Consider the following 25,433-nt stretch of genomic DNA (forward strand, 5'->3'; position numbering starts at 1 on the left):
TGGTAGCAGATGACAGAATGAGGAGTAATGGTCTCAAGTTGCAGTGGGGGAGGTTTAGGTTGATATTAGGAAAAACTTTTTCACTAGGAGGGTGGTGAAACACTGGAATGGGTTACCTAGGCTGGTGGTGGAATCGCCTTCCTTTGAGGTTTTCAAGGTCAGGCCTGACAAAGCCATGGCTGGGATGATTTAGTTGGGGATTGGTCCTGCTTTGAGCAGGGGGTTGGACTAGGTGACCTCCTGAGGTCCCTTCCAACGGTGATAGTCTATGATTCTATGACAAGGAGCAGGGGAGTTTGGATGGGTGGGGAGTTCTGAAGGGGGCAGGAACTGGGAGGGGTCAGATAGGGGGCAGGGGCCAGGCTGTCTGGGGAGGCAGAGCCTTCCCTACCCAGACCTCCGTACAGTTTTGCAACCCCAATGTGGCCCTCGGGTCAAAGTTTGCCCACCCCTGCTTAAACTGTCTACAAACATGATACTTGCCCTGGATGTGGGCTCTTCCAAACATTTTAGGCAGCTGGGGTGTAGGTCACTGACCAACATCGGTCTGGCACACAACTGACAGGATTTGATCCCAGGAGATCAAGGCATGACTCCAGTCCTGAGAATTAAATTTGGTCCAAATAGGATGTAAAAACTAAAACCTACAGATGCACTCTATCTAACAATGAAAAAAGAATCTGATTGTACACTGAACGAGGACCACTAGCTTGAGATCACAAGACTGGAAGTACTTCAACAACGGTCACTGTTGTTAAGAAGGAACTAAGAGGGGGTTGGGGCACCTCCACCCTCATACTAGCACATCGGGGTATGTAGTGACAGAGCACTCGAGCCACCCCAACAGGTACCACGCGGGGGGAGTTCTCTAACAACTGTGCATGAGGTGTGCACGCATCTCCAGTGGAAGAGACATGGGCAATCACTCAAAGAACTGGGTTGTTTGTTCCAGCATTCAGAGGGCCTTTCCTGCTGGCTGCCCAGCATGGTGCTTAGGCACACTGCTCCCGAGGAAGGAGACTGCTGAACAGCTTGGGCTGAGTGACTGGTTCCCTTTTGCTGAGGGGTGGAGATGGCAGGTAAGAAAAGAGGCTTTGGAGACCACAATAACTTACTCATATGTTAAATAAAACTAAGCATTTTACCAGCATATTGGATTCTGAACTGGTTACAACAATGGCAGAATGAATCTCGTCTCATTGTATTATTCTTCCAGGAAAAACAAAAAAACCCCCAGACAGTGGTGAACTGTTAAGGGTACACAGCTTTCGTCCCTACCTTTAGCTTCTTTGATCATAGTGCAGTTTGAATGAACCCCGGAATGGCAGCAACCACCACCCATTCTTACTGAAGGTACCCAAATTTTCATGTGACCACTGGACAGACATGCAAGGAGAGGGTGTAATGGACGATTAGGAGGAGGTTAATAGGTAGTAAGACTAGACAAATTAAAAGCCTTGTGAGGATTTCCAAGTAAAATTGTTAAAGATTTAAAATCAGTCCAGAGATTCTCTGTTTTGAAGTTAATTATGTTTATTACTAGATCAAATTAAAAATACAGAGGCTGCTGGAGTCTTATTTCTCCCCATGTTCGCATTAAAAAAAACAAAGCACAGCTGTAGACAGGTCAGACAACAGGAGCCCAAGTGGCGCATGGGAACTGTAGATACATATGGAAGCCTCAGGCTGGGTGGCCAGAGAAGGGTGAGACCCCTCTCATCCCAGGCATCCCTGATCATGCCAATACAGAACTCATTTAGCCCCAGATCGGAGCTCTGTCTCATTCAGAAATTGGGAAGGATGATCTTAGAAAATGGGTGTAACCATTGAAACTACTTTCCCTGCCTGTCAGAAAGCCCTGCTTGTGGATCAGGAGTTCTCCTAGAAGTCTGGAGACAAAGAGGGATCTACAATAAGTAGTTCGCAAAACAGGACACTTGCTTCCTAGTTCGGAAAAGGAAAACTGATTTGCCAATCTTTCCCAGGATTACATCCAGACAGTTCCATTCTACAGTTTGCGAAGACTCCACCCTGAACCAAAAATCAGACTTAGCATGAGGGGAGGCAGCCCATGATCTGCAATGCCACAGCAAATGGAGCGAATGAATAGCTCTCACCCAGAGCTTCCCTGCGGGGTGGATTAGCATCAACATTTGTGTTTTGAAGACTTTTCTAGAAGTAACATCCTATTTTAAATATATTCCAAAAGCACCTGCCCAACTGACATCCTAATGACACTTGTCCTGAGATTGGAAGGAATCCAGAGGAAGGGAATTTTCTGCCCCTTATATTTTAAGCACATTAATGGATGTGCCTACAGAATCGGTCTAAAAATTTAAAGATTTTACTTGGAGTCAAAAAATTATATGGACTCCCTGAAATGAGATTTACATCTATATATGTTTATTTAACTACATTTAACAATGTAGTTTATGAGAAATGGGACAATCTTCCTTTAACCAATGATGCAGGAAACTCAGCAAGGATGGCAGTGGTTTCCAAGACAGTGCAGACAGCCGACAAGACCCTCAGTCTGAAGTCTGTTTACAGAGAACACTTTGGGTCACATCAAGTCAGAGCTCCCTGACCAGAACTAACACCGAGCATGGAAACTCTCCTGAAAGTCACTCAGTCCTGGGAGCGGCAGGTGACAAAGCATGTCGTAACTGAACTGGAACGCTTGCAGGGCACAAGCCCAGCTGCCTTGCACTACATTTTCATTTTAGGGTGGGAGCCTTCTTTGTAGATAGGTATTTATACCAGACATGTAGTATCACCCCCTAGAATGGAAACTCAGTCCATGCAGGTAATATAGCAGATTGGGTAGGAAGCCTGTACATCATCCAGACAGTTAAACTGGTACCATTTTGGGGGTGGGGAAGCAGAATAGAGAATAGGTTTTCCAGTGATGAACAGGACAGCATTCAGTCTAGAGGGAATTAAAGTGAATCCCAGGTACATTAGAAGACTAGAGGGCAGATTCAGAGAGATGCTGGCAGTTTCCTTTTGATGCCATTTCTTGTGGCTAACGAAAGGAGGGGAGTTGTCTACTTGCAGCTCTAACAGATTCTCGTTTCATAACCCTGCACGCTTGCAGATACTGTGACAATTTCACAATGTCCCAGTTCTACATGTTAGCAATTCCAATGCTCACCAGAATGATTCATCATCATTTGAAACCAACCACAATGAATTAAGTTACTGGGAAGTGAAGGCTCTGTCCCTTTCAAGAATCTGTCCAAATGCTGATTGACAGGGGCTTCTCCCACACATTGTAAGAGAAGGACACAAGAGCAAGCCTGAGCACTAGAAATTTGTACTGTCACTAGTCACATCAGCATCCTGATCCCATACGAGTTTTGGTATAAACAGAGGATCATTTTTCAAAAAAGCTTGTTGTTTGACTCTTAATCAGCAAAGTAATAAAAAGTCACTGCACAACACTACATTTTATTGCTAATCACAAATTGATGCACCAGATTTCAAAATAATTTGGTTTATAGGGTTTTTTTAAACAAAGAGGAAACTGCTATAAATCAGGGTCTTGTGTATACAAGGTCCCTTTACTACAGCAATGGGTCTGTGTCAGTGAAGAGGATTAAAAGAAAATAACTGAATACATCTGTACGATGTTTTTCTCAAAGGGAAACTACCCAAGTCACTCCATTCAGCTGGAAGGCAGCCAGTCTGCCCACAGTCTAAAATCCCTTTCCCAGGGGGTGGGAAAGCCCCACATCCTTATACAATTGCTGCTTTAACTTGTTAATGCTTTACTAGGAGCATGTCAGAACATCTTCAGGATACACGCAATGCATGGCTCCTGAACTGACAGCTTTCCATTGTTGGGATAGTCAAGTCTCTCCGATGCAACTAAGAGTGTGGCCAATTAATGCTCTACACAGGATTTAAAAACAGATGCTCTACCAGCTGTGGCCAGACAGAACAACGTGGCAGTACTTCAGCTTCTGAGTGGCACTACACCACCATTCATTAACAAGTACAGTTCAGTGCATCTTGTAACTGGGTCCTATGCTCAGATCTAATTATCCTAGGTAAGAGCCTGTGGCAGCATGGCCACAGACAAGCTGCTGGATTGCTACAAATACTGCTGCCCTGTCATCTCCAATACTGTGGTGTCTGGCTCTCCAGGGAGGACCCTTTGGACTTTATTGCCTTAGTGAAGTGTACACTCAAGTACTCTTTGGGGGCTGAATGAACATTCTTGTTAGAGGGCTGCACTGCAGGAGGCTCCAGACAGATTCCTATTTATACGTAGGCACAGACCATTACAGTTAAACACGAGTAAGTCTCAAAATATCAAAATCAGAACAAAAAACTAAATAGAGAGTTAAATAGCTCATCCAATAGGATTTGATTTTCACATTTCATCTCTTCACACAAACGCCTCCAATCCACTTGGCTCTGCACAGCCTGAGGCTCCACCCTCAGAGGGGAGATGCTGAGAAAGAAGAAACTGAAGCTGCTCCAGACAAAACACACAGGTATAAATATAAAAAGAGGTTCAATGTCAAGCACCAGTAATACTGCCTGCTCGGTGCAGGCGTGGCCATTGGGGAGAGACTCCCAGAATCAGGAACATTATTCAACAAAAACAACACACTTTGTATCCTCCTGCAGCTGCCAAGATTCCTGGGTGAAGTCCCCAGAAGAGTTTGCCACCTGTCAATTTTGGCTCAGACAAGAAGAAACAAAAAGACTGTTTGAGGAGATAAGCTGCGGAAGGCAGAACTCCCAAGCTGGCTTGCTGGATCTTTGTTTGGTGGAGACAACTTCAGGTGAGGAGCCTGCAGGCAGGCATCCACCCACTGTTGCAACGCTGAACGGTTCCACCATCCAACCATCTCCTTTCAGCTACTGCAGGGTACAGTATCATAGCTTCCTTTTTTAAAAAAAACCCATGGATTTGAAATGTCCAAGTTTGGCCTCTGTTGCACTGGAGTGTTAGAATCCATTGGGAGGCTGGCATCTCTCCTTCTCTACCATAGGCAGTGCTTACTCCATGATGGCCCGGTACAGTGCAGGTTCAATGTAATCCTCCCGATAGCGTGAGTTGATCACTCTTTGTCTCTTCCGCTCTTGTTTGACCTCCTTCTCTGTGAAGATTTCTGTGAAGCGCATATCTGAAGCTACTGACTGCAAGAGTAAAGCAGGGTTAGACACCCACAGCGCCATTCAGATTAACTCATTACCCCTCACCTACAAGCGGTCCCACATGGCAGAGAAATCACTTGGGGCATGGGGCGCGGGGACTGTTATGTACAAACCCAAGTGACACTGCTGCATGGAGAGAGAAACAGCTTAACAAACCTGCAGTCACTAGACCCACTGAAATTATTAATGGGCAAACAACACTGAGGGCCAAAGGATTCTAGCTCAATGCCAAGCGTGAAGGAGACTTAAAGGAGTCAGTTCAAAGATCAAACTAAACACCCGGGATGTCTGCAGCATGCTCTGCTCTACTGAGACAGGCAGATTTAAACACCCACTCAGCATGAACGTCCCACCCTATCCTTCCTGGACTCAGACACACTGCATGCTTATTAACAAGTGTTGCAACTGAGCTAGGTCAGATGGGTGCACAGGACCTGTCTCTCAGGTCAGCAATGCACCTGGGTTGTGAATGGTCGTGGAGCTAATGCCTTACTATGTGAGGCCTACTGGAGCGATACAGGCCAAGGACACCAAGGCACTTCCTGGTGTACCTCACTATTTCAGAGAGGCAGGATTTCACTATTTAAGTCCCATAAATTGTCAGTTAGCAAGCAATGAAGGGCTACAGACCTCAGCTAGAGGTGAGCTGAAGTAATGTATCTACAGAAAGAGAGAGATCAGCCAAGGAATGCAAACAAACTCCCAGAGCAAGTCTCACCTTGCAGTGCCCTTGCTGTGCACTTCAATGGGTTTGCTCCCATGAAGGCAGGCTACTCTCAGGGGGAGCCACATGGACATCACAGTTATGCAGTGGACATTTAGTACGTATGCACACCCCCACTACTTACCAGCCTTGATTTGACTCTCTTTGGAAGCTCCTCATCAAGAGTGTACACATCATCTCTCTTCGCCATCAGCTGGGATCCATCTTCAAATTCCACCTAACACACAAATCATACTGTACTGCCCGAAGTCACAAGAGCCAGACCCCCACACTACTACAGAGTCTCCCTGTTCAGTTCCCGGCTCTCTAAGTGAGCTTCCAATATACGTGTACTTTCTGGCACAGCATGGGGTCATGTGTAAATGAGGGGGGGATAGCAGCAGCTAGTTTTATATCTAGTACTGGGAACAGACTTTATACAAGCAACAATCCTGAGCGGAGCAGGAAGTTGCACGGCCCAATCTGCCTAGGGTCAAGGGAATGACCATTGTTAGGAATATTCTCACAACACTTTGCAATAAGCCAGCCCCTCACTGGGGATTTTTACTCATCAGGCAAACTGGGTGCTTCAATGCCACTCTGGATATTACCTGAGCAGCAGGGTTGGGAGACTAGGACAAGGTGTACACGAGTACTCTAAAATTCAAGGTTTTTTTTGTAAATAAAACTTTGCTTCAGCCAGATTCAGTTACAGGAGCTTAAATATTGGGGCCCATTTTCAAATACGGGCGCCTACCACGGTTCTAAGCTGTGCACGCATGCACATGGATTTTAAACCCCGCGAAACATCGCGTGCGCTCCGGCTTTTTTTTTTTTTTGGGCGCTTTGGCAGTGGCACGGAAGAAATAGTTTGCGCACACGGCCTGTTAAAAATTAGAGGGAACATTGGTGCCTACAGCTAGGCAGCCAGATAGAAGCAGCCTGAGTTTCAGAGGTGATGAGCCACCCCTAATGCTGCTGATTTCAGTGGGCGCTGCTGGTGCTCCCCACCTCCGAAAACGAGGCTCTTTTCACACCCGAGTCTGAACCTGCCCATATTGTGCAGGCTCAGCATGACCCCCAGGACATCTGGAAGCTCAACAGTCGCACTCGCAGGACTCACTGCTGAGGGGGGGTGGCAGAAGGGCTTAGCTCACGGTACAGACACTGACTAGATGCCACTTTTTCCTACAACCCGCTGCATGGAATCACTTCTCTGTATATCCCATGGATCTGTATTTCTAGTGCAGAAGGGAAGGGATGAATAGCCCACACATCTGTACCTGGCTATAAAACGGTGGGTCACCAAGGACATCTAGGCTAGAGCAGGGTCCTCAGCACCCAGTTATTCAGCATTTATGCTCCATCCAGACTAAAGGCTTAGATTTTTACTGCCATAAAAATATAATAATCTCTTCTCTATGCAGCTTTCCTTCCAATATACCAGGAACAAACCCCATAACCGCCCCCAACCCTTCCGGAGTGGATTTAATTGCAGGAGTTAAAGAGGGTCCTAGGACTTGGTTTGCCAGTAGTACCACAGTTCTACAAAAGGTCTTCTAAAATAGACAGTGGGGAGATGTCTAGATACTACTGTGATGAGCATTTTATCTAAATAGTGAGAGGTGGAGGGCAGCGGTAAGGAGTAGGAGCTCGGTACCTGGTACATCTGGATGGCATGTGATGCCACAAATTTGGCTCCATAAACTTGCCCATCTGTCCATCTGACTTGCACGACCTCTCCTTCAGCAGGAGGACCCAGCTGAAGACAGTCTCGACTCTGATGGGACAAGAAAGAAAGTTGGGAGATGTGGAGAAGTGAGCAGTAACAACTTCTTTATATTTGCATAAAGATTCAGCAGGCCCAGAGATCCATCCAATTTTTAAAGGGCTTTCCATCAGAGTACCAAAGCACCTTACGAACAGCCCTTGAGATAGGTGCATATTACCACCTAGAGACAGGGAAATTGAGCCACAGGGTTCCACAACTAAACCATTAGTTCACAAACACAGGGTGTTTCCTGCTCCCAGCTATTTCAAATGGTCTGCAATTTCAAAGTCAAGCTTCTTGGATCCTTTCCTTCTCCTGGCTCAGCTCATTACAGAGACCCTGAACACAATCTGCACCCTCAGTGACAACTGTGCAAATGAATTGCCTTGTCATTTGCCCTTCACCACCCCACCACCCAGCCCTGCGTATTAGCCACATGGCTTGAATTAATATGCAAACTAGATACCATTAACTTGGGTTTGAATGCACCCAATGAAGCTTATGCTCTAATAAATTTGTTAGTTTCTAAGGTGCCACAAGTACTCCTGTTCTTTTTTGGGGTTTGAATAGAGACTGGAGTGGCTGGGTCATGACAATATTGAATCTATTTCCCCATGTTAAGTACCCTCACACCTTCTTGTCAGTCTAAATGGGCCATCTTGATTATCACTACAAAAGTTTTTTTCTCCTGCTGATAATAGCTCATCTTAACTAATTAGCCTCTCACAGTTTGTATGGCAACTTCCAACTTATCTGTATGTATATATATTTCTTCTTACTATATGTTCCATTCTATGCATCCGATGAAGTTGGCTGTAGCCCACAAAAGCTAATGCTCTAATAAATTTGTTAGTCTCTAAGGTGCCACAAGTACTCCTGTTCTTTTTAATGAATACAACTGTTCATAAGTCTGAAAGAAGATCAATACAGGCACTTTGCAACCAAAGCATTAAATTAGACAATAACAGGTTTTTAAGCGGGGAAAAAAAATCTAAAAAGCTGTAAGAAATTCTTTGCTCAGATGAGAGTACTTCCCTCCTTATGAGCTGTCATTAACCTCCTAGAGATGTTAGCAGACAGACACATTTGCTCCCACAATGGTGATGCAGTTTCCTTGTACCACATGCCCTCTAGTGGAGTAGCTCCCTTATTTCACAACATACCACAATGTCCTCTGGATAGAGGTTGTCGCTGAAGGAGCCATCATCAAAGTTGACTTCATAGAAGGTTTCCTTTGTAAGACTGACCACTTCGCACTGATAGAAACGACCATTCTTGTGCTTGCTGATTACCATTTGCCCAGCTGAGAGATCTTGAAGAGCAGCTTTAGCTCGCTGAGAGGAGAAGAGCTCTTGTTAGACAGCTAAAATGAAGGTCAGTATACTGGTACTGAACATGGGCCTTGGCAGATAAGAAGAGAGAGAACTACATTGCTGCCAAGAGTTCTTAATTGAACGTAGGATCCACCAGTGATCTGAAGTCAATCTTTAAAAGAGTTTTCCCCCAGAGTGCTTTAAATGCTTAAAAACCAAACCAGTCAGCGGCAGCGACCAAGACAGTGCAGTGCATAGCTCAGGCCACCTAGGGACTTACAAGCGCTCCGTCTTTAGAGTAGGTTCCTCAAGACAGTTTGAGGACTTTGCAGCAAGCCCTCTACAGGCCCATCTCGAGCAGAATACTGCAGTTCATTTGGCAGAAGGGCTACATGGGAACATTATCCACTGGTTGGTCAACAGAACAGGACATTCCACTGGGATCCCAGTACTAACTCTGCACATTAGTATCACTTACTTCACACACGTTAGCTATTCCTTCTCACAACAGCTCCAGGGGGGAGGTGGTTCTCAGTCACTTTATAGAAAGTAGGGAAAAGTGACTGGCTGAAGGTCATATGCAGTCAGCAGCAGGACTAACATCAGGGCTCAGCTCTTGGCATGGGATGGGAGCCAAGGTCATTAGACTATGCTGGCCAAAATGCACAGGGAATTCTTTTATTGGTATGAATCTGTCAAAGACAGTAAACTCATCCACCTTATCTCTCTAGCACAGCCAAAAGCTTTTCCAGTTTCCCTTGATACTCTGGCCTATTCCAGAACAAATCCTAGTTGTGTCCCAAATACTCACCTCTGCCTGGGATGGAATCTTATGCCTAAAGCAGGTAATGAAGACAACGAATGGCCAGTCATCAGGCTGCATCATGACTCCAGCTGCTTGAGCACAGCTGACATGAAAGGACGTAGGACAGCGACCATGAGAGCACTGCACACAGCAACCTGCAATTCTCTTCCTCCGCTTCTTACAGAAGATGCATTTCTGCAGACAGGAAGCTACAGATTACTGCTCAGCACTGGCTTTCCCCAAGTACAGAAGACTGACAGGCTCCCCAGGTGTTACTAGAAATACCTTTTTTCATTACTACATTATTGCAACTACTCTTTATCCCAGAAAGGCACCATGCTTTATCATAGTCTAGAGAGAGAAGGGCACTTGTTTTATTTCATAACCGGGCAGGAATCTCAGGAGTTACAAACAGGGACACAGGCAAAAAAAGTTAAGTGTTCATAATATACCAATCCAACAAGCTTAACAGCAAAACATGTGAACTGAAATGTCCGCAAGGGAAGGTGACCTGGACACGAGTCATTCTACCACATTTCAGCAATGACAAAAGTCAATGGCCCACTGCAACTCCTGCCTGTAGTTATACAAGGACAGAAACAGGCCAGAGGCCTAGAGTAACATTATACCCAAAGGGTTTCACAGAACCAGAGACAGAACTTCAGAAGGGAGGAGAACTGAGTAGAATTTGTACAGATGCAGATTCCATACCCTTACCCTAAAGGCAGAAAGCTAGATTTGGGCCAGCAGATTTGGCGTAACTGATGGATGTCACAAACACTGGTTTATATCTGTAGAGCAGGATTGAGCAAATGGAGGAAAAGGCTCTAAAATGTAAGTATTTCTAAAAATTAGTCGTGCCAGCCAGGAAGTCCCATATCTTACAGCTAAAGTCAACATACAGCTTTTTATTTAATAGTTCTCACCTTGTTTGCCCCGAAATACTGAAGGTTTTTTTTAAACAACGAAGTGGTTCAGTCCATTGTCATATTTTTAGGTACAGGGGTTTTGAGAATAAATTAAATGATTGTGAAGCACTTTGAGATCAGCTGATGAAAATATATAAGGACTACGCATTAAGTATTTGCACCTTCTCCTACTTCCATCAGTCTGAGACTCATGGAGTGGCTAGACTGTAGAAATCCTTAAAGAGAGAACACTAAAAATGATAAAGTCGCCCAGGACTCAGGCCAGTTAGCAAGGACTCGTGCAGAATAGGCTCATCGCTGTCATCTCAGACTCTTCAATGACTGAGAATGCTCTTGGCAGTGGTCTCCCCTCTATTATGCTGCTTTTCCAGAGGCTCCAAGTCCACTGGTCAAATCCCACCCCATTTCTTCTGCTAGTGCTGCACTGGATTGCAGGCTTGGGTAGTTAATAGCAAGGTATGATGCGATATAACCATACAAAGCTCAGTTCTCTCCTTCTGGATTGCGGGAAACTCACTCCTTTAGATAGAAGAGGAGGAAGGGGGAGTCTAACATTCTTTAAACTGAGTTTGTAGACAAGCTAAACAGACCCAGCTTTTATTTTATTTAAAGTGCCTAGAGATTCCTGCATAAGATACCAACGTATTACTGTATTATGCAATTCAAATCACTAGCTAAACTATAACAAGACTCCATACTGACCCCTTTGTTAATTCTAACTTCAAGTAATTATCATGCTCTGTGTTAATACCTAAGAACAAAGCTAGGTTTCAGAGAGTAGGGAGTACTCTAACTGGATTTATTTAACAAACCACCTCCCAACCATCAGAGTTCAGATTTTCTCAGACCTCTATTTAATAGAGGGAAGTTGTCTCCTTCAGGAGGAGACTAGAAGACCCCACAGATAGGACTTCAATGAAACCAATAAGCCTAACAGTGAATCCCAGATGTCTTACCAGTCTGAAGCGCTGCAGAGGGATTTTGCCAACATCCACTGGACTGCGCTCTGCAATATTCACAAATTTTGCCTCCAGTACAGCTACAGCACACATCACATGGACCCACCTGCCAGAATTGGAGATGAGAAAAAAAAAAAAAAAATCAGTACACACGGAAGAAAAAGACAGTTGAGAATTTAAGTCAGTTTAGTGCTAACGAAGCGTAGCAGATTGGCAATCCCTCCAGCCCTAAGAATGAAGTCCTTTGTTGAACCATACAGCAGACTGGAACTCAAGTAGTGCAAGCCTCCCTCACACTAGCCCTGATAAAGGAGACATCTAGGAGCAAAACTAGACTTCATTCCATTTAGTTCTTGGCCTTTCCACTGAAGTGAACAAGGGAGCGATTGAGTGAGACTTGTGCTGCTGGTATTTATGCTGCAGGCACATGTGCCCTACAAGCTTATTTCACTCAGGCCACAGACCTGTCAGATAATAACTATTTACAGTCACTACTGACCTGGTTTTGAAACAGTGACCTAGAGGTCAAAGGCCACTCCCAGAGTCTTCAGGCCAAGTTCCCATAGTTTACGCCTTGGCATTGCAAGTTAAGGTTTGGATACTAAATACCAATGTATTTTGCATCCGAGAACTTTAGACATACCAGCCAAGTTAATCTGTGTCCTTGTCCATTAACAGTCGCACATGCTGCAGCTGCCCAAGTCAGCCTTGAGCCAGAACATGCTGCACTGCAGGAGGGCCCCACCTCCCCAAGTCAGTGAAGTGTTGTTTGGGAAAAGTAAAGGAAGCTTTGTGGCTGTCCTGTGATGCAGACGCCTCCAGCCAAGCCCCAAGCTGAAGACAATAGCAGTGTAAATTTAGACAGTCTACTGGCAGAGATGAGGTATGTGGAGCCTTTGGTTGCTGTAGGGGGCATGATCTCTCTGTACCCTGGTATTCAGAGTTCCTGGCCCCCGAGGTGGCTCTGGGAACCAAAGACAATTTTACTTAATAAGAAACTTCGCAGTTAATAGCTATCACCACCTTGGGATGGGGAACTCCCTGGGAAGTCAGTGACTGGCTGTGGGTTTCTGTGATACTGCACCACTCACCCAAGTCCTGGTGCATAAGGCACCATGTGGTCACATCCTGAACTATGTTATATATATGTTTACAACCCTCTGCATCCATCCTGTCAATCCATCTGGCAGATGCCCTTGGACATGACATCATCCCTGCAGCACACTCACACTAAGCAATGCACTTTTAACAACCTTACAAGAAAAGCTGCTCCACAGAGAATGAAAAAGCTGGAATACTCACTTGTCGTCATTGGCTCTCTGCAGTGCGCCTCCTCGTAATGAACACAAGCAGCAGTCCTGCCACAAAGAAGAAAATGAGGAACCATGTTATCTGTCAATGAAGCAGTAAGCTTGTGCCAGAGAGCCTCACTGTGACAACACATATTTAGAGGAATAGCTCTTTGTTGCCAATTAGCCCCACAGATACAATTACTTTGCAGAGGACAGCCTAATTAAGAGTTATCAACTGGCTTCTGCTTTTGAGAAATGGACCCACCTCATAGTTCTCTAGATACTCAGAGGTGGAGTAAACTAAGGAGAGCTACTCTGAAGATGGGTGGGAAAAATACTGAGAGCCAATGTTGTGAGCTCAGACCAGAGAAACAAAATCCTTTCCCAACTCAGCATAGCTGAAGCTGGGAACAAACCAGCTGGTGGATGCAATTCAAGGGGCTGGCCCCTGGAAGAGATGTAGCGGTCCACTCTATTGGTGGAGAGCCCATGACACTTTCTGAAAGAACCCCTCTACTCTGAGCCACCTTCCTCCTCAATGAGTTAGATTTCAGTATCCTCTCCCACTGCAGCCACAGCTAAGCAACAAGTTAGCTGCATTTTGTAGAGCAGAAGGCGTCATATACAAGGAGAGACCACCACATTCCTGCAGAACTTCCCTTCTCCATTTCTGACCGCCACAACAGCCCGAATCACTGCACTGGGCAGCTGGTTCTTTAAGCCAGAAGACATTAAATCAAAAGGCCAAATGGAAGAGAATTACACTCTGGAGGTGTTCTCTAAATTACAGCCTTACCACAAAAGGGGAGCAGACATGGCATAACGCAAGGTTTCAGGAAGAGCTCTGTAACTAGCCTTCATCTCACCTTTCCCCCTGCCCTCCCATGGGCTCCCCACAGCTTGGATACCCGACTAATAGGATCCTCCTGAGTCCTTAAAGAGAAAGTGAAGTGAGGCTTGTACAAGCAATTTTCTTACCTCTTCTAAAGCATTGGCTGTACACCTGGAGCACATCCAGTCTTCAGTGGCCTTGTCAGGGGACACACCATAACAACCTATAATGGAAACAGCACTGGCCTAATCTTACAGATCTCTCACCTTGGAGGTCAAAGAGGGAATATGAAAATTACAGCCCTTGGCTCCACTTCACAATCCCCACGTGAGGGTTCCATACACCTCAGGTTTGCTCGTACACCACCCTTGCCCCACCATTCACAAGGCCATCTCCATGATCCAACTGAGGAACGGACTCAGTTCTTTATTACAGCTAACAGGGGTTGGTAGGTGGAATTGTTACAATGTACAAGATCAGACTGCAGGGCAAGTTAGTGCCTAGGAGTGGGGTCTGGCTGTACTCACTAGCATGAACACAGACACTGCAGTTTTTGCAGGTGATCAGGACACTAGTTCCATCTTCCTCCAGGTAAGGGGTTGACAGATTGAGGTCAGTGCTGCAGCCAGTTGCAGTGAAGCACATCTCAGGAATCAGAGGTTTGGTTCGTACCTTCCTGGTGGCAGTACTTGGAGCAACTCCAGAGCTCTGACCATGGCCTCCACATTCTACCTATGAAAGTGAGGTGGGGAGCATAGGTAAATTTTACTGGGAATATTGAAAACCTCAGATTTCCCTCTCACATTATTATTCTTACCACCAGCTTCATCAGGCAAGGATAACTACTACACAACAGCAAGCTAATGACCAGATAAACTTTACTTCCTGCGTCATTCAGAACATGATCCCATCTTTAAAGAGAAGTACAAGCCATAAGAACGGTCATACTGGGTCAGACCAATGGTCCATCCAGTATCCTGTCTTCCAACAGAAGCCAATGCCAGGTGCTTCAGAGGGAATGAACAGGAAATCAAGTGATCCATCCCCTGTCGTCCAAGCCCAGTTTCTGGCGAACAGAAGCTAGGGACACTCAGAACATAGTGTTGGATCCCTGATCATCTTGGCTAATAGCCACTGATGGACCTATCCTCCATGAACTTATCTAGTTCTGTTTTGAACTCTGTTAGTGTCTTGGCCTTCACAACATCCCCGGCAAAGAGTTCCACAGGTCGACTGTGCCTTGTGTGAAGTAGTACTTCCTTTTGTTTGTTTTAAACCTGCTGCCTGTTAATCTCATTTGTGGCCCCATGTTCTTGTGTTATGAGAAGGAGTAAATGACATTTCCTTATTCACTTTCTCCCCACCAGACAAGATTTTATAGACTGCTACCATACCCGCCAATTAGTCGTCTCTTTTTCAAGCTGAAAAGTCCCAGTCTTTTTAATCTCTCCTCATATGGAAGCTGTTCCGTACGCCTAAGTATTTTAGTTGCCCTTCCCTGTACTTTTCCCATACATCTTTTTTGAGATGGGGTGACCAGATTTGCACACAGTATTCAAGATGTGAGCAGGTCATGGATTTATATAGTGGCATTATGATTTTTTCTGTCTTATCTATCCTTTCCCTGATAGTTCCTAACATTGTTAACTTTGACTGCTGCTACACATTGAGCAGATGTGTTCAGAGAAATATCCACGACTCCAAGAACTTTCTTGATTTTAAGACACCATCAGTTTGTATGCATAGTTGGGATGTTGTTTTCCAATGTGCATTACTTTGCATTTTTCAATACTGAATTTCATTTGCCATTTTGTTGCCCAGTCACCCAGTTTTGTGAGATCCTTTTGTAACTCTTCAGTCTGCTTTGGAATTACCTATCTTGAGTAGTTTTGTATTATCTGCAAATTTTGCCACCTCACTCTTGACTCCTTTTTCCAGATCATATATGAATATATCTCTCTCCATTCTGAAAACCAACCATTTATTCCTACTCTTTGTTTCCTATCTTTTAACCAGTTACCGACCCATGAGAGGACCTTCCCTCTTATCCCATGACCACTTGCTTCGCTTAAGAGCCTTTGGTGAGGGACCTTGTCAAAGGCTTTCTGAAAGTCTAAGTACACTATATCCAGTGGATCACTCTTGCCCACGTTTGATGACCCCCTTAAAGAATTCTAATAGATTGGTGAGGCACGATTTCCCTTTACAAAAGCCACGTTGACTCTTCCACACCAAATCGTGTTCATCCATGCATCTGATAATTCTGTTCTTTACTATAGTTTCAACCTATTTGCCTGGTACTGAAGTTAGGCTTACTGGCCTGTAATTAATGAGATCACCCTGGAGCCTTTTTTTAAAAATTGGTGTCAGCTGGGACTTCATGCTTCTGAAAAATCAAGTCACATTTGTGTGAAGAAACAAAATTCAGTAAACTCTACTAGTGTTCCATACTCTCCCAGGGCCCCACAGAGTTCTCAGCGAGAGCAGCTTCAAATCTAGAGGTATTCCCATTCTATCTAGAGTAAGACTGAAGGTGTTTGAAACACATTGTTCTGTGACAAGCAGCAAGAGACCTCATCTGGAATATTGTATGCAGTTCCGGTCTCCCATGTTAAGAGGGATGAATTCAAACTGGAACAGTACAGAGAAGGGCTACTAGGATGATCCGAGGAATGGAAAACCTGTCTTATGAAAGGAGACTCAAGGAGCTTGGTTTGTTTAGCCTAACCAAAAGAAGGTTGAGGGGAGATATGATTGCTCTATAAATGTATCAGAGGGATAAATACCGGAGAGGGAGAGGAATTATTTAAGCTCAGTAGCAATGTGGACACAAGAACAAATGGATATAAATTGGCGATCGGGAAGTTTAGACTTGAAATTAGACGAAGGTTTCTAACCATCTGAGGAGTGAAGTTCTGGAATAGCCTTCCAAGGGAAGCAGTGGGGGCAAAAGATGTATCTGGCTTCAAGATTAAACTTGATTAAGTTTATGGAGGAGATGGTATGATGGGATAACATGATTTTGGCAATTATTGATCTTTAACTATTCATGGTAAATAGGCCCAATGGCCTGTGATGGGATGGGATTTGAGTTACTACAGAGAATTCTTTCCTGGGTATCTGGCTGGTGAATCTTGCCCACATGCTCAGGGTTCAGCTGATGGCCATATTTGGGGTTGGGAAGGAATTTTCCTCCAGGGCAGATTGGGGCACAGGTCACTTGCTGGAGGATTCTCTGCACCTCGAAGTCTTTAAACCATGATTTGAGGACATCAATAGCTCAGACATAGGTGAGAGGTTTATTGCAGGAGTGGGTGGGTGAGATTCTGTGGCCTGCATTGTGCAGGAGGTCAGACTAGATGATCATAATGGTCCCTTCTGACCTTAATGTCTATGAGTCTATGAGATATATTTGTCTGTATGTGCCCCCTGGAATCACAAGGTCTGTCCCTTCCCCAAGAAGGGTATCTGTGGCACACCTTTACAATGCCTAGACTTTTACAGATGCAGAGTCAGACGACTGCAGTGCTACTATATGAGTACTGTTCATTTAGTTATATCCTCCGATCTCTTACGCTATGTCTACACTGGCAATTGAATAACAAAAATTTTGTCATTCAGAGGTGTTACCTTCCTGCCATCCCCCCGAAAGACAAAAGTTTTGCCACAAGTGCCAGTGTGAAAAGCTCGTCAGCAGAAGCGCTCTCCTGCTGACAACGCAAATGCCACTTGTTGCGGGTAGAAGTCCTGTCAGCAGGAGAGCTGGCAAACAGCGGCTACACTGCGTTACTTTTACCAGCATGGCTGTGGTGACACAGCCATGTCACTAAAAGCTGTGTAGTGTAGACATAGCCTATGATTCTAAAGACTTATACAAACATGTTTAAACATCCCCATAGCTGTTTCATACTCTAGGGCCTTGTCTACACTTGCAACAGTGTGTAGGGTACATGCAGTGATATGCTGCAGTGAAAACTAGGCTGTGTCCACACAGCAGTGTGTAGCTACACAGCAGTGGCAGGCTCTGGGGGTGGAGGAAGCAGGGGAGGGCTGCTGGAACCCTTCCCTTCTACCTCCCCCATGCCGGAGCTTTTCATGGTGGCTGGGAAAGGCTCCGGCAGCAGGGTGGCAGCGAGACACTACACTGCTAAAAAGAGCAGTGTAGACATGGGAGGCACTGCTTGGGCATACACAGAGCTGCGCAGGATACATATCTTAAGGTTCTGGTGTGTCTGTATTCTATTCGCCTAAGCAGTGTCTCACCATTTACACGGCTATTTATACCCATGCTAGCTAGATGTGCAGTGTCTGTATTCGACAAGCCATCTAGCCTAGTTGTGAACAAGACTACTGTCTCAAACAGATATTTGTTGTTAGGCAGGTAGACCTGGAAATGCATCTCTCCATTGAAAAACCAAGAGACTTATAAACTCAATGTCAAATTAGACACCAATTAAAATTTAAAGGGACAAGATGGGTGAGAATCTCTTTTATTGGACCAAGTTCTGTTGGTGAAAGGCAAGATTCCAAGTTGCATAGAGCTCTTCTTCAGGCTGCAACATTACAAATTAAAATTTAATGCAGTTCTAATGGACTATGACTCCAACTTCTGGAGGACTAGGTAACCGAGGTCAAGCACTGATAACTCAGGCATTCGCAACTCCCATTCTCAGGTTCAGTCCTCTGGAAAAACTTCGCTGCCTAGTGTAAACAGACACCTCTAGCTGCTCCTTTGCTCAACTATTTTTGCCCAAGTATCTGTTTATGCCATTTACAAATCAAGACGAGATGACAATAACTGGCGTTATCTGCGCAAATGGGTGACTGTATGTGTTGCAGGAGTTAAAATCCCTGTGCATTTTGTTGTCCACAGTTATCAAAACGAGTACAAGAGCCAAACATGAACAGTCTCCTCGCACCTGACCTGGGGCAACCAACTTCTTCAAGGCCGAATTTAGAGATGCCTGTTTGAGATTATTTTTTCCTTTACATTTTAGCCCTCTGAATGCACTGCTCTATATGCTTCTCAAAAAAACTCAGAGTGATCATCCTAGGATACATAACCTCAATAAGGACCTGCCCAAAACATCTAATTTTCCTTTCCAATACAGAAGTGAACATATTAGTTTCTAGATCTAACACAATCATGGTGGTCCCAAAAACCATTATAGGTTTAGCCCATCAGTCCTCCTTCACCCTAGATGCCTGAGAGAAGAAAGCTTCTGCTTTTGCACGTACTTAGACAGCCATCGGGTTATATCCAGTCCTCTCCTTTTATTTTAAACTATGGGAATGTTCTTTCCCGATCCCTGCCATCAGGAAGCAGATTAAGGTGGGTCTCTAAAATTTAGTTTTCAGGAAAGAATTAATCTGAAAGTGAGGTGCTATGCACATAACTTTGATAGGAATTTAACAAGTTTGAGCTCAGCCAGAGCTAAGGAGGGAAGTTTCAAAATATATGCAGCTGTGAAACAAACAAGGAAGTCTGATGCAACCTGAGGTTGTAAAGGGAAGAGCAATACTATTTACTGGATCACACAGATCTGCAGGCTTATTTAGCAACACACTGAAACAACATTATTCTAAAATAAATTTACAACCTACTAGTTTACAAAATCCTGAGGAATGTGGCAGCTACCTTCTCCCTCAGCTTCTGCCATACAAAGAACAGCTCTGGGAGAAGTCCAGGATGCTTACCTGGTATGTCTGGAAGAGCATGCATACAGCACAGTGAGGGGGCTGCTGAGCCATGGTCTGATTATATTCTTTTTCTGCCTCAAAATTCTGAGGGCGATTTTGCCACAGCTGGCTAAGTGGTTTGGCCCAAGCCTCTGTCTCCTCAGCCTCTTCTTCAGGAGTTAGGTGCTCTGACATCTCTGCAACAAGAAATGGTTTCATTAGTGTTAGCGATATGTCCTGCTGCTGCCACTGTGTTGCAAGGAGAGCTTATGATAACCACCAAGATGAAGAATGGTAAGGAGAGGGGCTTCAATCTCTGACAGTGGGAAGTATGCACATGCCAGGAATGGTGAGAAATTGTTTATTTCCTTCTGAAGAAACACAAGGGAATTTAGCAGAAACATGACCTGAGTACACCACAAAGAAATTCATACAAATGAAAAGTATAGGCATGCATGATCCTGTTCCTGCTTACAATGGGGTGACCAACCCACACAAGCTCTGAACAGGGGCTAGAAGGGGCCAATTAACCTTATATGCTGCATCTGGAGGGTAACCAAGGACTGGTTGGAATGGCAAATGAAATTCATATGGGGAAGGAGCTGGGACAGGATTATAAGCCAGGAAGTGAGAGCACGAAGGGACTGCAGGGAAGAGGTCTGCAGTCACTCCCTGGAGGGAAAGGGAGTTAGCTAGGGACAAAAAGGGGATCCAGGGGGATAGTAAACCTGGGTTCCTGCCCTAGGGTGGGGAGTCCAACAAGAGGCAGAGAATGGAGAAGCAGCAATAGGGAGCAGAGGAATCTCTAGTGGCAAGCCAGAGATCAGCAAGGAGATAGAGGTGGGATAGGAAGAAGCCCAGGGAAACAGCAGCAAGGAGTGGGACTGCAGAGACCTGGGCTGCTGGTTACAGGGTCCCTGTGGTGGAACCCAGTGTAGAGGGAGGGCCTGGGTTCCCCTACCAGGGATCTGAAAGTGGTACAGGACCTGCAGACTTGGAAAGGAAGACTGTCTGTGATAGTGTCTGGACAGCTTGTCTAGTGGGACTCTTATCCCAGAAGGCAGGACGGACTATATAGTGACTTAGCTGGAGGGCCAAGTCACAAAGAGGGACCACATTGAGTCAGAGAGAGAGAGAGGGGAGCTCACAGTGCAAGCAACCCATGAAGTGAAAGCTAATTCTCAAACCCAAATTACAAGGAGGAGCACCTGTAGTGAGGTGAACCCCTTCATACTGCTTCAAGAAGCCTACAATTTAATCAGATCCAAAGCATATACAGGCTAAATGGTCAGTCAAGAATGTGCATGTTTTAAAAAAATATGGATATTTAGTGGATTATTGGAAAGCGCCAAGGAAACATCAACTGTGGAATACAGAAATGAAGTTCAGCTACATTTAGAATTTGACTGGTATGTACAGTTGTGACTTTCTGTGACTGGAAAAAATATTCAGATTCCAAAGAAAGTAGTGGGAAAGGGTAAACACCTGGGGGTGAAACAATTCCACTGCCGAGGCCGTGCACTGTAGAACGAAGCAAGAATTCCAAGCAGAACTAAGAACCTCTCCTAGGCTGGAGAGAAGTCACATGCCTAGATGCCTCCCATATATCTTCAGTTACCTCAGGGAACATACCATATTGCCCTCATACATCTGGAGCACTCTCCACGTTCCCATCCAAGGCCTCCCCAGATAGCTGAATTCCACCCGACTAAAGTATGTAGAACTTACCATCATCACTGATGCAGTCTTTAACCACAAGAGGATGATGACGAGGAAGTTTGCTCAAGGGCTGGCGACGACCCTTTGACTTTTTACTCTCTTTCATTGATCTCAGGTACTCCGCTGCCACCTGGACAAGGCAAAGCAGCAACTCAGCAATAATCATGTTACAGCCAGTTTTGGGCCAAAATGGATCTGACAAGTTTAAAAAGCGGGCATTCTTACAAGACACTAAAACAAAGAAATATTTCCGTAAGGTATATTAAAATTTGGATTTATGCTTCTGAAAGTATTGGAAACCCAAGTATTTTAGCATTGTACTGCTATAGGATAGCCAGACAGCAAAAGTGACCATTTTCATTGTTCAAGCTGAGTGAAATGCACAAAGTTAAACAGTCACCAGTTAATGGCGAAAAGTAAGTTAGATCTGTTGTGTAATCTACGCTGGACAAATCCTAACTCAGCCCATTATATAAGTTTGTTTACATAAGGCAAGCTAAAGCTGAAGACACACTCCCAAACTGGATTGTTTAAGTTAAAAACAGTGATAAGGGGTCTTCAGAGTTCCAGGTAAAGTCCTGGGTTAATATGAAGACAAGCTGAAAGATTCTAGAAATGGGAGAAAACATTTCCAGTTGAAGTCACTTAAGTGTGTTTTGATGAGGTAAAGGCTGAGGCTGCCACGATCTTCTGGATATTGCTTATCTGGGGGGATAAGTGCATGATGCTGAAAAAGTCAGCAGGATGCATGGACTGGAAGGAATGAGCGTTGCTGTTAGAACTGGTGCTGCCCCGCACTGCTGCCATATTGATCCTAAAAGATGTCCTGATTAGATCAAACCAGAGAGAAGTAACCAGATTACCTCACTACATCACTTCTAGCTTTGGCTAAAATCCTGAACTTCTGAAGTATAACCCCAAGGTTCCTACTGTCATCCACCTTCTTCCGTTTTTCTTCTTGCCCACCTTATTGCTCCTTTTCCCCTCCTGACAAGAATTTGGCTTAGCTTGCTCAGATAACTCCAACTTTTGCAACATTACTACGAGCCTGGGATCAGAAAGGGAGCTAAAAGCAATGCCTTAAACAACCTGACACTGGTGAAAGTTTGCCAAATCTCTATAAAGAAAAGGAGTACTTGTGGCACCTTAGAGACTAACCAATTTATTAGAGCATAAGCTTTCGTGAGCTACAGCTCACTTCCTCTGAGGAAGTCTCTAAGGTGCCACAAGTACTCCTTTTCTTTTTGCGAATACAGATTAACACGGCTGTTACTCTGAAACCAAATCTCTATGTGGCTGATAAGCCCACATGCGAGGTCTGTAATTTCTCTGCAGCTAGGATGCAAATAGAAGAAGATTTCTCTCCCCTTTCCAAAGTTTCATGGATTATAAAGCCAGAAGATCCACTGTAATCCTCCAGTTTGACTTCCTGTATAACAGACAGTAGTACTTTCCTGAATTAATTCCTGTTTGAACTAGAGAATCTGTTTTAGAAAAAACATCAAATCTTGATTTAACTATTTCCAGTAATGGAGGATCCACCACAACCCTTGGAAAATGGTTCCAATTGTTAATTACCTCAACTGTTAAAAATATGAGCCTTATTTCTGTCTGAATTTGGCTAGCTTCAACTTCCAGTCATTGGATCTTCTTGTAACTTTCTCTGTGAGACTGAAGAGCCCTCTATCATCAAATTTCTGTTCCCCACATAGGTACTTATATACTGATCAAATCACACCCTAACCTTCTCTTGGTTAAACTGAAGAGACTGAGCTCCTGGACACTCTCATTATAAAGCATATTTCCAATCCTTTAATCATTCTCATGGCTCTTCTGTGAACCCTCTCTGATTTATCATCATCCTTGAATTGTGGCCACCAGAACAGGACACAGTATTCAAGTAGTAGTCACACCAGGTCCAAACACAGATATAACTATTCCTATTCAAGATTCCACTTTGTACATCCAAGGGTTGAACTAGCCCTTCAGGCCACAGCATCATACAGGGTTGAACATATGTTCAACCAACCATCAACCATAACCCAAGTTCTTTTCAGAGTCACTGCTTCCCAGAATAGAGTCCGCCATCCTCTAAGTATGACCTTACATTGGCTGTACTGAATCACATATTTGCCTGCACCCAGTTTAAGAGAAATCCAGACAGCTCTGTATCAGTGCCTTGTCCTATTAATTATTTATCACTCTCCCAATCTTTGGGTCATTACAAATAAAGTTTTGCATATGAATGCATATTTTTTTCCAGACCACTGATAAATGTATTAAATAGTATAGGGCCAAGAACTGATCTCTGCAGAACCCCACTAGAAACACAACTGCTTAATGATTCCCCATTTACAATTACATTTTGAGACCTGTCAGTTAACCAGTTCTCAATCTACGTAATTTGTGTCATGTTGATTTTGTACTGTTCTAGTTTTATTCAAACTGTCATGTGGTACTAAATCAAATGCCTTACCAAAGCCTATGTATATTACATCCACACTATTATCTTTACCAAATGTACTCTCCTTAAAAAAAAAAAAAGTTTGACAATCTATTTTCCATAAACCCTTGTTAACTGGCATTAATTACTCTCCTTTAATTCTTCATTAATCAAGTCCTGTATCAGAAGTTACATTTTTGTGACCAGGGTCAATATCAGACCGATAGACCTATAATTATCACGGTCATCCCATTTACCTAGTTTTCCTCCAGTCCTCCGGCACTTCCCAAGTATTCCAAGGGTTACTGACCAATCAACATTAATGGTCCAGAACGCTCCTTGGCCAGCTCTTTTAATAAACTCAGAAGCAAGTTATCTGGAACTGCTGATTTAAAGAGGTCTACCTTTAGTAGCTGCTGTTTAACATCCTCCTGAGTTATTACTGGAATGAGAAGTATTTCATTGTGATGTACGCACACATCTGACTCCCCTGCTCCACCCCAAATACAGAACAGAAATATTTAAATGAACACTTCAGCACTACCGACAATTCCACCATTTCCATCTAGTAATGGACCAATATCATTTATACAGTTCCTGACTGGATTCATAACTTTTTAGTTTTGTAAATCTGGCCCTTTAAAGACAGCAAAGTATATGTATTACCAGTTTGGATTTTATATTTTTTGGGTTCACGCAGACTGATCAAGTCATGCTCTCTTGATCAATCTGTGATATTTTGTTTTAAAGGGACATTGAGCCTGTTTCAGCACCACCACCTCAAAGCTACCTGAGCTAAAAATCTCCCCCCTAAAATACAACCAGTAAAACCATTTAGGAAGACTAAAGAAAGGGTTTCTTACTATAAAAGACTATCCAACAAAAGGGAAGTGGAACAAGAGAAGCTGACCGGCTTTCATTTTAATTTCAATTTTTTATAGAACGTAAGAACAGCCATACTGGGTCAGACCAAAGGTCCATCTAGCCCTGTCTTCTGACACTGGCCAATGTCAGGTGCCCCGGAGGGAATGAACAGAACAGGTAATCAAGTGATCCATCTCCTGTCACCCATTCCCAGCTTCTGACAAACAGAGCCTAGGGACACCAATCCTGCCCATCCTGGCTAACAGCCATTGATGGACCTATCCTCCATGAATTTATCTAGTTCTTTTTTGAACCCTGTTATAGTCTTGGCCTTCACAACATCCTCTGGCAAAGAGTTTCAGACTGACTGTGTTATGTGAAGAAATACTTCCTTTTGTTTTAAATCTGCTGCCTATTAATTTCATTTGGTGACCCCCTACTTCCTGTGTTAGAAGGAGTAAACGCTTCCTTATTTACTTTCTCCACACCAGTCATGATTTTATAGACCTCCTTCGTATCCCCCCTTAGTTTATTTTCCAAGCTAAAAAGTTGCAGTCTTATTAATCTCTCTTCATACAAAAGCTGTTCCATACCCCTAATCATTTATGTTGCCCTTTTCTGAACCTTTTCCAATTCCAATATATCATTTTTGAGATGGGGTGACCACATCTGGATGAAGTATTCAAGATGTGGGTGGACTATGGATTGATACGGAGGCAATGTGATATTTTCTATGCTATTATCTATCCCCTTCTTAATGATTCCCAACATTGTTAGCTTTTTTGACTGCCGCTACACACTGAGTGGATGTTTTCAGAGATCTATCCACAAACACTCAAAGATCTTTCTTGAGTGGTAACAGCTAATTTAGACCTTATCGTGATATTTATTTATATATATTCTGTGAGTTTAGTAAAAATGTAACAAGTTTTAATGTAAGCCAGCAATAACT

General features: G+C 44.0%; 1 protein-coding gene across 3 annotated transcripts in view; it reads right to left on the reverse strand.

Moving 5' to 3' along the window:
* Positions 1–1,515: 1,515 nt before the first annotated feature.
* The window catches only part of KDM4A (lysine demethylase 4A), a 38,719-nt gene continuing 14,801 nt past the window's right edge, over positions 1,516–25,433 (reverse strand). For all 3 annotated transcript variants that reach the window (XM_084637146.1, XM_084637145.1, XM_084637144.1), the window contains 11 exons: positions 21,184–21,304; positions 19,474–19,652; positions 14,304–14,508; positions 13,923–13,999; positions 12,955–13,010; positions 11,650–11,758; positions 9,771–9,959; positions 8,810–8,980; positions 7,536–7,655; positions 6,021–6,113; positions 1,516–5,154 (listed from right to left, as the gene is read on the reverse strand). In XM_084637146.1, coding sequence (XP_084493272.1) covers positions 5,014–5,154; positions 6,021–6,113; positions 7,536–7,655; positions 8,810–8,980; positions 9,771–9,959; positions 11,650–11,758; positions 12,955–13,010; positions 13,923–13,999; positions 14,304–14,508; positions 19,474–19,652; positions 21,184–21,304 — 1,461 coding nt within the window. In that variant the 3' untranslated portion in view covers positions 1,516–5,013. The remainder of the gene's footprint in view (positions 5,155–6,020; positions 6,114–7,535; positions 7,656–8,809; positions 8,981–9,770; positions 9,960–11,649; positions 11,759–12,954; positions 13,011–13,922; positions 14,000–14,303; positions 14,509–19,473; positions 19,653–21,183; positions 21,305–25,433) is intronic.

Source organism: Lepidochelys olivacea (assembly GCF_965140295.1).
Source record: "Lepidochelys olivacea isolate rLepOli2 genome assembly, chromosome: 8".
In the NCBI taxonomy this organism is placed as follows: Eukaryota; Metazoa; Chordata; order Testudines; family Cheloniidae; genus Lepidochelys; species Lepidochelys olivacea.